General features: G+C 41.8%; 1 protein-coding gene across 3 annotated transcripts in view; it reads left to right on the top strand.

The window, feature by feature from the left end:
* Positions 1 to 16,834, top strand: part of tnr (tenascin R (restrictin, janusin)) — a 163,026-nt gene that overhangs the window by 118,469 nt on the left and 27,723 nt on the right. For 2 of the 3 annotated variants that reach the window (XM_047342136.1, XM_035171572.2), the window contains exons 20-23: positions 1,562 to 1,828; positions 4,691 to 4,810; positions 5,161 to 5,304; positions 15,054 to 15,173. In XM_047342136.1, the coding sequence (XP_047198092.1) occupies positions 1,562 to 1,828; positions 4,691 to 4,810; positions 5,161 to 5,304; positions 15,054 to 15,173 (651 nt within the window). The remainder of the gene's footprint in view (positions 1 to 1,561; positions 1,829 to 4,690; positions 4,811 to 5,160; positions 5,305 to 15,053; positions 15,174 to 16,834) is intronic. The other variant, XM_047342137.1, reaches the window with a different exon arrangement.

Here is a 16,834-nt window from a genome sequence, read left to right as displayed (position 1 = left end):
CACCGCTGTCTGACCCTCAGTTCTAATCCCAGAGTGAAGTCAACTACATGCTGTTTGTAGTTATCTGCCATATTTTCATTTATTTGTTGTTGCAGTTGTGTACATCACTCCAATAGCAACACAGGATTGTGGATTTATTGACTTGTTCATTCATTCATATTAGTTATTTTCTTTCCCAGGCTTTATAGTTGCATAAAGCTAATTGAATAGAAATAGGAAAACCTTTCATTAATTTTATTATATAAAGTGAATCCTTTTTGTCACTTTCCAACCATCAACATGATCATGACTTGTACTTTTTGGTAGTAAAAGTCCCAGGTATGTAGTCTTCGTTTCCCATAATGCAACCTGTAGGAAATAGCACTGCAGGGTTAACAGCAGACTTCTGGAATGATATCTGAATCATGCAGGGAAAAAAAGCCTGACACGGAAAGCTGACCTCAGTAACTTGATAATCATCTTCGCCATCAACATCATCATCATCATCATCCTCGAACTGTGCCATGAAACCCAAATGTGACATCACAGTGTTGCCCATGGAACGTGATTCTCTGAAGGGCTGAACAGCATTTGCACATCTTCGGGGTTCTGTGGACTTTACTTGCTGCAGCTCAATTACTGCAGGTCACTTGTACAGTTTCAGAAAGAAAACTGGAACCAGCATCACCACAGATCAGTCCATTTCAAACAGGCAGCTTTAGAACGGGCTTTGCCAATAACAATTCTGCAAATGACTTGTCATTATCACCGTGAACAACCATGACAACATCATCATAACCACCATCACCATCACGGCCATCACATGACACCAACAATTACTCTTCCCTTCTCCCTCTGCCACATCTAATCCATATTTGTCATTTCTCTCTACGGCTCCATCGGTGCAGCTGTGGTGCAGTGTTTGGCGTCTTCTTCTTGTGCGTATGTGACACTTCTTCTACCAGCTCTCTGCACAAGGGCACACACGTACACCACCAGCATGGGGTTTATGAGATACAGTTTTCTGCTGACTGCACGGGTCGGTAATACACTAAATTGGAATGAGAATAATAAAAGGTAATAAAAAACCTAAACTCAGGTCGGTGAAAACAATCCAGGTTTTAAGGGATGACTCCAGGGGACGACTTTAATCTGAACAAGAAGTCGGTGATACATCAACACATGACTAATTACACTGACGTCCTGCTGTGTCAGCTGCTGCACTGGTTCATATTCATCATCTTCATCATCATCGTCTTCTGTCCAAGTCAACACCATCTACTATATCATCATTTCTCCAAATCTTTTAAATCCTCATCCTGGACTCATTAGTTTCCCTTCTTTCTATTTTTTTCTTCGACTATTGTGGTCTGTTCTGCCTCTCACCTGCTCCATCAAGATCACGCCCCAAGCTAATTTTCTCTACTGTATTTTTAATGATCTACTAAACCATCCAGAGCTGCTTCCATCTATCACCAACTCGCTTTTTTATCATCTCCATAACGGTGGCAGGTGTTTTTTCTTCTTTTCCTGGCTTTGCACCCGTCCTTGAAAATTCTCTGATGACCACTTGTCCCTCCAGGAATCAGACCCGTAACGCACCTCTACCTGTCCGAGGTGACTTCAGACTCTGTGTCGGTGGCGTGGAGCGCCCCGGCGCCGCCCGCCAACTTCTTCATCCTGAGCTACAGCTCCGCCGACGGGACTGACACCTCTAAGGTGACGCTGGACGGCTCCAAGACAAGGTCGCTGGTCCAGGGGCTGCTGCCGTCCACTCCGTACACCGTCAGTCTGATCACGATTCAGGGGGAGGTTACCTCTGAGCCCATTACAGCATCACTCACTACAGGTGAGCTACTTGAAGTCACGGAGGAGTGGCGTCTAAGGTTTGACACTGATGAAGACAGATAAACACGAGCAGCATAAAGGTCAGAGTTTGTGTGAGCGCTGTGCAAAGGGTTATGCATCATGGCTTCATACAGTAGTTCTCCATGCAACGGCAGCATGCATGGTGTTTTCTTTACATGCAAACCTATTATGAGATCAAGTTTAGGTCATAATGTGAAGATTTATTTCCTTCAATGTTTGTTCTATGTCAGAAAATAGCTAAATCCATCACAGTTTTTATAAGTTTTCAAAAAAGTAATTTCCTTTGGCTGTAAGTATGTATGTTTTGTGCTTGTAGAAGGACTTTTAACAACACTTCACATATCAAAAATGTGTTGTTCATTATTATTATTTTATGATCAACGAACAAATTAGTTGACCAATCCCCATTGGTCAACTAAAAGTTGCACTTTGAGGGGTTTTACCGGGTGGCACATGATCCTCCCTGATTCAGTTAGGATTAAGGGTAAAAGAATTCTTTGATTGAAAGTAGTGAATAAGCATGTGTGAGGTAAAGCGAGAAGGTGGAAGATGAGGAGAAATCTGTGTAAGAAATGGAAATACAGAGTGATTTCAGATCAAATATGTCTTTGCAAAATGCTGTTTGAGCATTTCATTTGCACAGAGCCACAGCAGAATGAGTTTTGCAATTAGACGTCTGCCTCGCATGTTTTTATTTTCTGCTTGTTTTTCTTTGCCGGATATAGAGACGCTGCACAAACAGTCCCAGCTGGTTTTCTTCTTCTTTTGACACGCATAATGAAACTTGAGTCAACTGCCATTCTGAATAATGATCCAGTGTTTAGTTTAAATTCAAATACGCTGTTTTAACCGTGGATAATGTTCGAGTCTGAAGTGCAGATAAATGGCGCTCTACTAAAGGGAAGGACGTAGAGAAGGAGAAAGCAGAGAGAGGGAAAGGACAGACTCAATGTGAAGGCTTAAACTGTTTCTGTACAAGTTAGTGTAGGAGCTGGAGTCGGCCTCCGTTTGTACTGAGCTGCGTTTCCATCTACACAGTTGAATTAAATCTGTTAAGTCCCTTTCTTTCATAATCTCTCAGTTTGTTTTTCATTTTTTATGAAAAAACATGACTGTCGAGAAGCAGTCCCAGAAACGTTTCTTTCCATTACGAGCGTGCTGTTCTCATCTGGGAAGAGGGAGAATGAGAAGAGGGTCATTGTTTTAACCTGCCGGAGAAATAGACAATTGAAAGACAGAAGAGACGTTCTCCTTTTCTTTTCTTTTTTTTTCCTGAAGACAAACGGGGAAAAGAGGGAAGTCAGCGTTGAACAATAGAGATGTTACCTTTGCATCAGTGCCAGAGACACCTGCATGCTGTCATCAGATTTTTGTGCCAGACCTTGGCAGCATCTCTCTCTCTCTCTCTCTCTCTCTCTCTCTCTCTCTCTCTCTCTCTCCCTCTCCCTCTCCCTCTCCCTCTTTACATTCACCCACACACACGCTGATAAGCAGATTTGCAGGGTGAAATTGGATGGGGATTTTGAGACAGATGTACAGCGTTTCAGGCACCTGTCTTTAGGCTGTGGTAATTTTGGCGTCCCTCTTTGATCCTGCATGTTTGAACGTAAGCGATGAAGATGAGAGGCTGTTCTCTGGCTTTCCTTGTTAAATCAGGGGGGCTTTTTAGAATTATATTTGCTGTGTCATTTGAAACATGTTGCTTTCATACAGGTTTTAATCACAGTGATAGTCGATGAGTTTATTCCTCTGCCAAGGAGGTTGTGTTTTCATCTGAGTCGATTTGTTAGTAGGATTACACAAAAACTTTTTTTTCAGCATTTTCGTGGTTTCAATAAATTCAGTGAACTTGGGACTGGTTACTTTACATTAAAATTATTTTTCTGGTAAACCCTGAAAAGATACTGACTCATTGGTGTATTACATAAATTAAAGTTAAGCTTGGTGCAAATACAAATACAAATGGATCAAGTGAATGTAAATGTGGTTTCATAAGGAAACTCTTTGGCCCTGGCGGAGGTATGGGCTCTATTCAGTGCCCTTCTAGTTTCATATTGGTGTAAATATATTGGGTGTAAACAAAGTGTGATTCATAAAGGCCACATTCATATATTGCACACACAGAGGAAAGTGAATTGTGATCTCCTGCAAAGACACAGTAACAGTAGTAGAAGTCTCTGACAGCATTATTCTATAACCTACACCAAACCTCATGAGCAAATAACATTTTCAGCCATTACTCTCTGGTGCCACGTTTGCTGAAGCAAACGCAGTTAGATAGGCACAAATGAATTATCACAACTTATTAAAATGCTGCTGTGTTTCATATAGGTGAAATTTAAATGAGTTCAAAGTCAAGAGTTATAAATTGAACCCTGAGCTTGTGAATAACAATCATTATTCTTTAAGAGTGGGAAAGACAGAGTGTGGTAGGTTTACATGTTTCTCCCCTTGTCAAGGACCTCATTTGCTCATGTTGCGTTCACCAACACCTGTGCAAACCTTTGTTCTTTTAGGTTTATGCAGCTGGATTTCCTCCGGAATATCTTTTGATCGTTACAATATAAATTTACATTTGCATCACATTGCATGTTCGTCCACAGACCAAGGACAGGTCTGTTTATGTAGCTGTAATGAGGATGAGATAAAAAAATTACCCTTACAAGGATTAGTGCAGTATTGTGGCTTTCAAGGGCAACGTTTGCTTTTAGATATCTATGTAAATTCCTGAACTTGCTTTAATTATATACCACAAAATACGACTGTGACTGATTGAATATATTTTGTATCAGAGACCATATTGACCACACAATAACACGTCTTTACCCATCACATCACTCAGGACTAGACCCACCAAAGGAGGTGACGGTGTCGGAGGTGACCGAAGACGTGTTGACCATCTCTTGGATCAAACCACTGGCTTCATTTGAATACTACAAGCTTTCTTACCAGTCGGCCAAAGGTAGCACATATTTCACCATGAAGATTGTCTTAGCTGCATATTATTAAAAAAGTTTTTATTATATCAACCTATACATGGCACACAGCTTATACTTGTCACAGCTAAGTGAACATGGCATTTGCTGTTCCCAGTCTCTCTGGTGCAAGATATGTCGTAGCAGAGCGCCCTGTTCCACACACTGTTATATGCAATTAATTCAAAAAATTTTATCAGTGAAATTTAATTAAAATTCTAATTAAAATTTGGCTTTGATTAAATATTTACCCTGTGTACAACAATTGACTGAGCAGCATAACTCCGTACATGAAGAAATGTGATGTTCTGATGCCGCTCTCTGGTGTCTCCCGCAGGTCGAGTGGACAGCCTGGTGATTGACAGTGATGTGACCAACTACACCTTGTCCAGTCTGTTTCCTGCTACGGAATATGAGATCAGTCTCAACGCTGTCAGAGGGAGTCAGGAGAGCAAAGTGGTCAGCACCTCCGTCTTTACAGGTGGGAGCTAATAATGAAACATTATTAGAACTTCATGATGGATGGTTTCATGGGAGAGGAGGTTTTTTTTGTTTTTTCTTTCAGTCTAAACCAATCAGTTGCAGCCTCCCACCATCATTGTCAGGGAATTTTTTTTTATTTTTATGTTTTATTGAGGATTGAAGAAGTTTGAAAGTTGATATTGCAGCAACTTATCGTTTCCGTGGCCATTTTTCATGAGCTGTTTTCTCATGTGAAGTCTGGATAGTGTCCAGATTTGCCCTTTCACACATTCTGCAAACAACAGGAGATTTGTATGGCTCACCAGCTTTTTTTGTTCTAGCCAAGGCGTGGCGCTTGAGTTGAGTTTGCAGGACAAGACGCAGCAAGCATAGTGTGGAAATCATCCAAAATGATGGATGAGGCTACAGAGTCATCTGTAATGATTCTGGTTTTGACGCCAGTTGCATGACTCCCTCTCACCTGAATTCTCTGGACAGTTGCCTGCTCTATTCAAACATGGGCTCTGGATGTTACACTGACTTTGTACTGTTGAGGGGCAGATGTTTGCCATGTAGAATTAATGAAGAATTCATCCCCCTCCTCTCGGGGATTAAATATCTCTGTTGCTTTGATGGATTTGCATCAATCAGATTTCTGAGAGGCCAAGTTTGAGCACGAGTCATCTCTTCACCGTGATTTGTTGCTCAGGTTGTTCTGTCTCGTGTCGTGTTATGTGCCTCATATGTCAGTAGGTGGCAGTAATTAATTGCACATATTGCTAGTTAGTAAATTGCAAGTCATCGCGTGCAGAACCATTTTGGCTCCTGAAAGAAGTTATGTGGAAGCGTCTGCGTTTGATCACAGTACATTTTTGTTCTGTCCATCGTGTTCAGTGGCAAAGTGCTTATGCTAATCTATTTGTGCCGAATCTCTGCTGTAGAGCTGACAAATGTTTGTAAAGACCAAACAGTGATGGTGAGTGAGATCAGCAATGCAGAGCGGGACAGTGAGCACACGCCACGGTTGCACAATGTTTCTGTCTAAGCTAAGTGGGATTTGTCCTGGTGGGCCGGCGGATGGTCCGCAGGAGAAATTAGCACACCCAGGAGCAAAAGTAATCAAACCCCAACCCCCAACACCACCTTTCTGTTTTGCTTCAATCCCTGTCTACTACACTTTCAGGCCTATTGTTCTTCCCACAACAATAACAACTCCACGTCGGGAGATTTGTGCTAAAAAGAGCAACAGTCTCACGCGCGCACACACACACACACACACACACACACACACACAGACCAACATCAGACAGAATCTAAGGGTACAGCTGGCATTGCAGGAGGTGCAATCTTTGCTGCAGCAATAGATGAAACTGTCCAGTCCATGACCCAGTAATTGGTAACCTACTCCCAGCTCCATCTCACTCTCCTCCATCTCCCTCTGCTTTCCTCCCTTTGCTTATCTTCGTATCCCTTTTTTCTCACATATTGTTATGACTCTCCATATCTCTCCCACTCTTTCTCTCCCTTCTCTTCCCTATCCTCCATCTTTCTGTCCACTGTCTATTTCCTCTCCATTTTTGCTATAATCTTCTGTTCCCTGCGTCTCGCTCCCCCTGTCTCCCCCAATGCATCATTATAAGTGGAAAGTCTCCAGCTCTCTTGCTTTCAGACGCTTAACTTAGCACTGAATCTTAAGTTGAGCAAAACATAGAACATCACCTACACACACACATGCATGTTAATACGAGACACTGTTCTTTCTCTGTAAGAGAAAAGATTAACACGCCCTCCCAGAGCTGTGTGTGTGTGTGTGTGTGTGTGTGTGTGTGTGTGTGTGTGTGTGTGTGTGTGTGTGTGTGTGTGTGTGTGTGTGTGTGTGTGTGCGCGTGTGTGCGCGTGTGTATGAGGGGGAACTGAGGAGAGCACAGAGCAGGGGAGATGAGAGCAGGAGGTGTGTTTGCATGCCAATGAGACCTGATTCACCAGGAGCCGGCAGGTTCAAGAATCCAGTGAGAAAGAAGAAGCTCAGAGAGTGTCTTCTCCTCCCTTTCGCTCCCGTCTCTGTCTCGCTCTCTCTTTATTATCAGCTCCCTTTTCTAACAGTCCCAGTGTACTCACAATGAGCAGAGCCGTCGGGACTGTAATAGCCTGAAAAGAACATAACTCCAGAGTCAAGCTTGTTAGGAACAGTAAATAACATTTTGCTCACGTCACACAATGCCCAACCAGGGACATTTTAATACCACTTTGAACAACAATACACAAACAAGGGATTGGAGGAATAATCCAGCATGCCTGGTTAAGTATGTAATGACTCGGGTTGCTACTTACTTCACTTCTTATTTAAGCAATTACTGTTAAAGGAGATGAAAAAATCATGATGCCATATTTTTTTATTTTGCCAACACAGCAGGTAGATCAGCACTTCGATGAATATGGGAGGGCTGACACTAAATGGACCGAGTGATGGCCTGTTGGAAAAAGTTGGAAAAAGACTGTTTAGATCCATGCATGTCCCATTGTTGTGGAAAGAAGATAGATAGTTTACTTTGTTAATAGATACCTTAAAAATCCCAATTAACAGTTGGTTAGTTAAGACCTACTTTACTCATGTCATGAAGCAGCGTGGGATCATGGGAGTTGTTGTCTTCACCTCCATTATCAGAAATGAATGATGGTGATTCATTATGAGTGACCAATACAAACAGTGGGAGGCAACAAAATATCTAACAAAGATCTAGTTATTTTAGACATTTTAATGAAGAATTGTTATATACAATATATTTTAAAAAATAAATAAAACCTCTGTCAGTAAACAACGCCGTTATTGTGTAAATTAAATGAAACATGTGCCTAAGGAACATGTGGTCAGGGAGAGGCTCTAGGAGAAGATGCAAAATAGAGACTGACAGTAAGAGGTTAATGTGAGACTGAGAAGAAACCAGCTTGGCTTGTTCAGACGTCATTTAAAGGAAGTGGACTCTTATTTTTTAGTCACACTTAACAAAAAAGCCAAAGAAAGGGGCAACTATGACTTCTAATTATACAATGGCTAACAAGTGGTTCCTGAGTACCTGTGGACAAAGGATAATAATAATGTTAACACCATGTGCCTGCTCAGAGAAAAAAATCGTCTTAACCCTGCACTTAAAAGCATAATTAATGCTCATTGATATATGTGTAGTTAATTCTTTCTCCCTATGAGTCTGCATAATGAACATTTATTGAATCAGGTTCAGCTGCTGAAAGTACCTGCTGGTTATGAATAATTATTGGTCATGTCTCACTTTTGAAATCTATGTATTGGCGTATCTACCCCCACCGAGCGTTTATTCAGAATCTAAATCCAGCGTTAAAATCTGTTCCTGCAGCTTTGCAGCAGCACCTCTCACGTTCATCAGACACAGTTATTCGTATGGCCGTGGTCCGCCTCTCATGAGCTCTGGTATTATATCACAAACTCATCCAGTGTAGCTCTGGGGTTAATATGGAGGACACACGTACACACTGAAAACCGGATGTTTTGTACAGAGAGGCAGTGCAGCTTCTGCAATAATGAGAGCAGATGCAGTGATCGACCGGCGAGTGAAACAGCCCTGTGTGTCTGACTAACTGCACCGTCTACTGGTCTACATGATGACAGCAGACATAACACAAAACAGTCTGACCTCCTAGTGAACCAACACTGCTGCCTCTGAAGGACCGTACTCCACAACGCACACACAGTCAGCGTGGAGCAGTTTTTCCTGTCGTCTTATTCAGACGTATTAACTGTCCCATCACTGCAACATCTCCCGGCAATTGTCCCCAATAAAATCAAGGGCAGATTTAAAGCTGTCAGCAGGCGTATAAACCCTATCAACATTTTATTTCATGAGTTAATCAAACTACAACACCAGAATGGCTCTCAGTAGAGCGCACACCTCCACCAAGGCCCAGCAGTCCCCTCGAATTCAATCAAGCTGCTCCAAGTCGTGCACACTCATAGACACCAGTTTATTGAGATCGATGAATTATCCTCTGGGAAATCTGTGAAAATTTAAAAAGAAGCCATGTTTCGGCAGCGTTGGTAAACTAACAAGAGACGGCTACACTTTGAAAAGATGCAATCGAACGTGCACTGCCGACATTTCCGTGACTTCTGGCTATCATCTCTAAATCAGCGGTTAATGTTTCCCTGATAAGATAAAAAGTGTAAACAGCTTGCCAACCCGGCCTTTAATGAAAGTGATAATTAAAAAATTTGTATCTGTCCCTTTGTCTGGATCTGCAGCAAGATTTATAATTCAGTGGGTTACAAGTAAATTACTGCTAAACAAACCAACCAACGAGCAAACAAGGGTGAAGACAGAACCTCCTTGGATTTTTCAAAACCTTTTAAACGTATTGTGAACCAGTACAGAGGGAAATCTATTCTGCATCTCTGGGATTTCTATAAAGTTAGTGAGGATTCTCTTTGGGGTCGGTACAGAGAGACGAGTCTGTCGGTCAGTAAACTATTAGCTGCATTTGTAATGATAATCCAGCCCGCTCTGTTGTAGATAGTTAACAGCGGAGTGCAGACAAACAACCTGTAGGCAACTTGAGGAAGGTAGCCATCCTCCTTATTAGCAAAATTACCAAAATAAATCTCCCTTGTTAATTCCTCCATCCCCTCATATAGCAGAACAGTGCACTGAACCTGGCGGAGATATGGTTGAACGTTGTGTTTGATTTGCAACCAGGCTAAAAGAAACAACAACAACTAAGTAAGGCGTTCTTTATGTGTGTGCATTGATCTCCTCGGCTTGTCGCAGCTCCTACGCACAACAAACAATGCTGTGGTTGTGAAACGACAGCTGAGCGGTAGCCACGTATATCTCAGCTAATCATCTGTGTTTGCTATTTTTCCATAGATAAATAAGGCTCAAGCTGAGGGAGCAAAAAATAACAAGTGACAGTGGAGCCCAGAGTAGACGAGCAAACTCCCTGACGCTTCAGGCATCACTGCATTGCCTGAGTGATTGACATCTCTAAAAAAAAAACTTCCACAGGAAACAAAGGAAAGACAGAAGAGGCGATATTAACTATTACTCATTGAGTGTATTTACAGGTTTTAATTGTGACAAATGAGGTGCTAGATGCAGGATCAGGATTCTGTTCCAGCTATATTATGGAGGATTACGCTATAGGTCTATATGATAATCCTGATTTTTAACTATCCATACTGAAGCAGAGCCCAGGTCAGAAATTAACAGAGCTTGGAGGTAATCTAGCCTTTTCTTGTGATGAAAATGTGTTTATTTCACATATACAGTAATAGTTTAGTAGCTGCTCCTAAAAATCAGTTCAAGCTACAAACAAATTGAGAACACAAGGAAAAGCACAGGGAAGCACTTCACACGGAGGTGTTGTTTCTTTCAGGCCCACAGGATTGCTTTTTGTAGAGAACGAACCGAATCAGACGGCAGCAGGAGCTTCTCAGGGAGGTGGAGAAAAGAGAACAGGAGCAGAACAACAGCAACAAGGTCAGGAAGACGATGAATCAGGGAGTGTAGGCAGTTCGGATCTGGGAAACGATTGAGGAAAATAGCGAATGATGATATCCCTCAATGCTGGACAGAAAAGCAAGCAAAGTAGAAGAAGGAGCTGATATCCATGACTCATATAGCATTTTAAAGCAACAAGGGGAATGCTGCCAAACCAAAGAGGGTTAGGAAACATCAGCATGTTGCAGAGGATGGGACCAGGGTGGAGGAGGTTGCCTCTCGGATAACAAGAGGTGCACAACAACAGTTGTCAATAAGCAGACTCCTCAGGGCTTTACACAAAACAATTTTTAAATGAGCTTTTGTTTTGCATGTGATGGTGCCTCAGTCGTTCTCAGTATCTGGTCAGTTTTTAAATCACAGTCGTCAACCGCTCTCCCAGCGTCTTCATCTGCCGTTTGTATAAACAAGCGCTCGGAGCTGCGCGTGGGAGGTGCCGAGGTCTTGAGGAGGCTGCAGGTCGCAATCAATTTCTGTCTTTGATAAACCGTGCAGCCTCCATCATGCGGAAAAAGACGAAGAGAGTCGTCTGCCTGTTGAAAGACTCTTTAAAAGCAGTTTCTAATTACAGGACAAAGTTTGAGTGCAAGATGGGCAGCTTCCAGCAAAGGAACCGTGCCCTGTACAAGCAACTGCTGTATCCGTGGAACAAGCTGGACAAAGCTCCACAGAAAGGGTCATGTTTTCTTGTAAATGCCATCAGCTCTGTTGTCCGACCTTTGTGCTCAACATGGGACTCAAGTTTGATGCCTTGCAAGAACAGTCAGATCTCTCCATCTCCCTGCGAGATAGAAGCATAACACTTCACAGGGCAGATGTCTCACTCGGTCGGTTCTTTTTTGTACCTGAGGCAGAGCATGCAAGTGGAGTTTAAAACAAAGTGCACAAGAAGAAACAAAAGTGAAACATGACCAATTAACCAGGGGTTGTTTTTCTTTCATACCATGCAACGAATGAGGTGTCTACCAGGGACAGTGTTGCCAACTCTCGGGAGACAAATGAGAAACCTAAGACCAAAACAAGCCCAGTATTAAAATACTAACATATAAATGTTAAAATACTGCGATGTGGCAACTCTGACCAGGGAGGCTGCACGACCCCAGAGACAAAACTTCCTCGCCAGTATCACAACCCGGCAGCCTTCCGCTCGGCCTTTGGACTGTGTGGTGAGATGTACTGAAGCAGAAGTGCCGGCGCTCTGCACTTTCCTTCCAGCGCGAGAGTCGAGATGCACTGAGAAGTCATGAGGGGATACACAGACACGATGCTGAGAAGAGTACAGGCTTCCAAAGGAGCTAAACCCTCTGCTACAAGCGATCGACACACTTGCAGTTTTCCCCGCAAAACGGCAACATGCTCCAGCCAAATTAATATTACAAGTGGAATGGGGGGGTCGCTCTGGGACTGCAAAGCTTATCGGCTTAGATTTTCATTTATTATGTTGGTTCTCCTCCTCCCGAGAAATGTTTTTTTGCCCCCGAGACGCGTGAAATCTCAGCTTCAGAAAAACCACATGTTCAGTAAAGACCTCGAGGCACGAGCAGGAGAAAACAAACACTATCAGCCAATATGGAGTCTTTTATAAAGCAGCTGTTAAATGAGAGTCATGATACTGAAGATGAGTCAGAATCTTGTGTTCTGCTCATATTTAAAAGACAGTAAATATTAATGTGAACCAGTCAGTTCTACTCAGGTTGATATAATCAGTTTGCTGTAGCTAACAGTAGCTCAGCAGGTAGAAATATTAGGTTGTAGTCTGAGATATTGAAGTATTATACATTACTTAATGATTATATCACTACAGAACTCAAGTATTCATTGTTCTCTTGTCTTTAGGTTTTACAGCCTTTAGATCAGGGTTGAAGGATCAGAGCAGTATTTAGTACTTAATTGTGTTATTGCGGAATTATGCAAAAACTACAGATTACTTCGAAACTTAATGCAAGAATGCAGGATGGGTCAGGGAAGAACCCATGAAATTATTTTGTGGATCCAGATGAAGGGGGTAGATCTAAGTTTTTTTTTTTCTTTAACATTGCAAGTGTTTTTCAACATTTTCGTTGATTTCTCAGAGATTACATGTGAATCCTGATGAGAAAATAAAGACATATTTAGAGGTTGGTATCAATGGGCGTGTACATTTATAGTGAAGATCCAAATGAAAACCTGGATTTAGTGGATTTCAAATATGTTCAGGGGTTGTATTTTTCCAGCTGTTTTATGGTAACAAATAGGACTTTATACAATGTTTACTACAGATAAATAATTAACATAATCAGACTTCTTCCTTTTTTTCCATTTCCATTTCGTCTATAAGAACTAGACAATCCCGTGTGGGATGTTCGGTTGTTCACTCTACTGAGCATATGTCTAATTGACACTTCATTTTAGGAGTTGCTCTGTAATCACTGCTGTATTGTGCTACTGTTTTGTAGGAACAGCAGGTTTATACTGGAGGAGGCTGCGAACTGCACACAATCTTTATCTCAATGCTCACGCTTTTCTGTATTCAGTGGTAGATGTTGACAGAGTACCACATGTACAGGCTGTGCTTTTTGTGCGGAGGTTCCCACCATCATGTAGCTGCATCACATCCTTTTTTCTGGTCCCAACCCAAACATGGCGGTGAGCAGGGGAGCCTGACTTCCAGATACTGATCCGAGTGTGAGCGTGACGTAGTTGGCTGGAGCCGGTGCTTCGCCAGTGCAATCAGGAGATGGAGAGTAATGATTGGATTATCACAGGCTCTGATGATAGAGGATGACCTGTTTATTTTTCTTTTTTTCTTTGGCCATCCCCACTCTATCTTCATTGCCAATCTAATTGACTTGGCAAGCCTCCATTAAATTCACTTAAACCTTTTTTGCAATTAAAGTAATGATTTTAATTAGGTTTGTTCATCTTTTTCAGTGACAGGAAAGACTAACTCATTTCGATGTGCTAATGAGCCCAATTTTTTTTTAAAATTCTGACGAGGGCAGGGCGATATTAATTAGCTCATCCGGGCAGAGCTTTGGAGCACATGCTCGTGTGCACGCAGTGTTGTGTGTTCTCCTGCCACTTTGTAGCTGTGCCAAAATAACAGGCCTATGAAGAAATGGAGGTTGAAACACTGAGGTTAAAGGTATAATTAAATTCAAACTCAATTTTGACATGTCCAGCAGTCTGAGAGTGAAATTAGGGACGAGCCAGGGAACCGTCAGGCTCAGGAGAATCTGTGAGAGTTTCTTCTGCCTGTTCTGCTGCATCATTTTACTTTGATGTGTTAGAACCCAGGAAACTGATCAAAATGGCAACAGTCATTTTTTTTATTGTAACTCAGATGCAGGTGGAACAATTGTTTTCTATTCAGAATTGTTTCGGTGTAATTAACATATAATTATAGTGCAGTCTTTGAGATGGTGACTTGAGATAATGTATTTTGTGATTTGGCACTATATAAATGAAACTGATGTATATATAATTAAATCCAACATTTTCAAGTTAACCTTCTATTCTCTTGTTCCACAGTTTTTAACAAGACAATTTGCTGCTTTTTCCAATTTTACATAATTGTAAATTGAATGTTTTTAGCGCTGCTCAGTTAACAGACATTTGGAATTTTTTCAGTGTTTTCTCTAATTTGATACATAAAACAATTTATCAACTGCAGCGAGTGGATCTTTGTGTAAAGTGAAATCTTTATGTAACTGAAAATCTTTCTTAAAGAAGCCAGTCAATATAGTTTTTTTCATCTATTTTATGGCTCTACTGCAACATTTGGGCCAGTCCTGTAAATGTGAAAGAATATCTGTCGCTGACTAAGTGATGAAACTACTAGAGCCTGACTGATATATCAGTATCAGCCAATATGAGCCTTTCACACACATATTCTTAACTGTGTTTATCTTTACTGATGTGCGACAATATGAAAACTTTTATTCAACAGAATGAACGATGCAGAAAAGAAGTGTTTCTATAATGTCATTATGGTGACTTTCACAGTTAAAGTTATTGTCTTTGTTGCTAGATTTACTGACTTTTCAGACCTTTAGCAACTTTAGCAACAAAAAAAAAGTTGGGTAACTATTTGGGCTCAGCTACTTTTCCATAGAAGACTCCCAGTATTCCCCTGTGAGCACATTGTTTGGGCTTTTTCTCACCAGGTCCACCTGTACATTATCCAACCCTATATCACACACTGACCAAGTCTCATTTGAAAACCATGGGCTTATATATTTGTGTTTGACTGTCATCCTAGCCATGGACATGCCAGCTGAGTTGACAGCCCTCAACATCACTCCACAAGGAGCCCTGCTGCGGTGGAATCCTCCTCTGTCCAGTGTTGACAACTACGTGCTGACTCTCACACACAACCAAGGTAAGTTTTCAAAACATTACAATATAAGAAGTAAAAAATAAATACTTTTAATAATTTGTTTATTAGACACTAAAAAAAAATGTTTTCAGAAATAGGACGAGAACTAAATTAGCATTTACTGTTAAGGGATATAAGCTTTCCTCTGAAGGTGCAAATAAGGAAAAACTAAGGTGTTCTCCTCACACTGGCTACCAGGACACTCACATTGTTTACACATCAGGTTTTTTGTACTGATGCCAGTGTTTTATGTTGCCGTTGCATGACGCACTTGGCTATGAAAGGTGCTGTAAAATTTACATAACAACTTATTTCTGAGACAAAACGCTACATTCACTGAGTGCAAATCACAGCACCGACTGCAGTAACATCAGCCTGCAGAGTCGGAGCGTAATGAGCGATATTTGTTGTAGGTCATTCAGGTGCAGCGTGCTGAGATGTGACAGGTACCATCAAGGTTTCCCCATCAAGAAGTGAGATCAACGCAATGGGTCCTCTGAGGCAATATGGGCCTATTTGTCTTGTTTTCATTTCATTACGCTCGGTGAAACTACTAAGCCCCGGCATGAATATCCCAGTTAGTACACATGCAGCATACGATTCTGATGCTGCCCGTGTCCTCACTGTCTGACAGCCATACCCAGATAGGTACAAAAGATAGCCACGCTGCTCAGCCCCTCAGAGCCAGCTTTATAATTTGCTCTGTGAACTGTGGATGACTTCCAAGTTGCACAAGGTGAAATGCGAAAGTGTAAAAACTGACTGAAGAAATCGGCCACTGTTGGCAGTCATTATAAAGATACTCTTTTTTTTAAACTCACCAGTCAAGATTTTAGTGATCTCGGCCTTTATGTATAGCCCAGACAGCAAACGGAAGTGGGCCACTTCATGCAATGATTCTTGTGGCCCGAAAAACATATATGTGAGCCCGAAGTGGCCCATCTGTAAAATAGAAAATGTGGCAAACGTGATTCTCTAGGAAAGGTGTAATCTGGATCTGAACCTAAAGTGGCCCATGTGGTAAATAGTGAATATGGTTGAAATAGTGCAAAACATAATTGGGCCACCTCTGGTTGGCATGTGGAGTTGCTCTGGCTTACTTGTGGCCCAGTTCTGGCTAACAGGAGCGGACCGCCTAAGTGCCATGACAGGATGACGGTGTGGGCCAAATCTGGGACAAAACCATTCTGCTGTGTGGATGTGTGACTTAATTAGCTGGTAGAAAATGTTCTGGGAAGCATATTCCTCTCCAGCACGTGACCCCCACTAACTAAGCCAAGCCTGGAGTTATCTGTAGAGTCTGTATTGCTCAACTGTCAGAATCAATGTGTAAATGACACCCGGACTGACTGGATCGCAGCCAGATCACATCAGCTACAGAGACAGTATCTATATGCTGGACGCATATTAGAAAAACCAGCACAGCCAGGGTTTAGAGAACTGCATTGCAAGTTGTGGACAAATTCCCTTGAGCTTAAATGTATTAAACCAAGGTCAATATAGCTCATATTTTGCTTCGTGTTGTCCTGCATTTTTATTGGCAACCGAGAACACCCTTTTAAAAAAATATGATTCCGTCGTATCCTCAACTAGTATCAGTTTCTCAGCCTCCTCATATTATCAGAGATAAAAAAACAACACTCTGACCGGACATGGATCTGTCC

The sequence above is a fragment of the Hippoglossus stenolepis genome, chromosome 11 (genome assembly GCF_022539355.2).
Source record: "Hippoglossus stenolepis isolate QCI-W04-F060 chromosome 11, HSTE1.2, whole genome shotgun sequence".
In the NCBI taxonomy this organism is placed as follows: domain Eukaryota; kingdom Metazoa; phylum Chordata; class Actinopteri; order Pleuronectiformes; family Pleuronectidae; genus Hippoglossus; species Hippoglossus stenolepis.
Note: the sequence above shows the minus strand (reverse complement) of the source record. Positions and strands in the feature narration are given on the sequence as shown.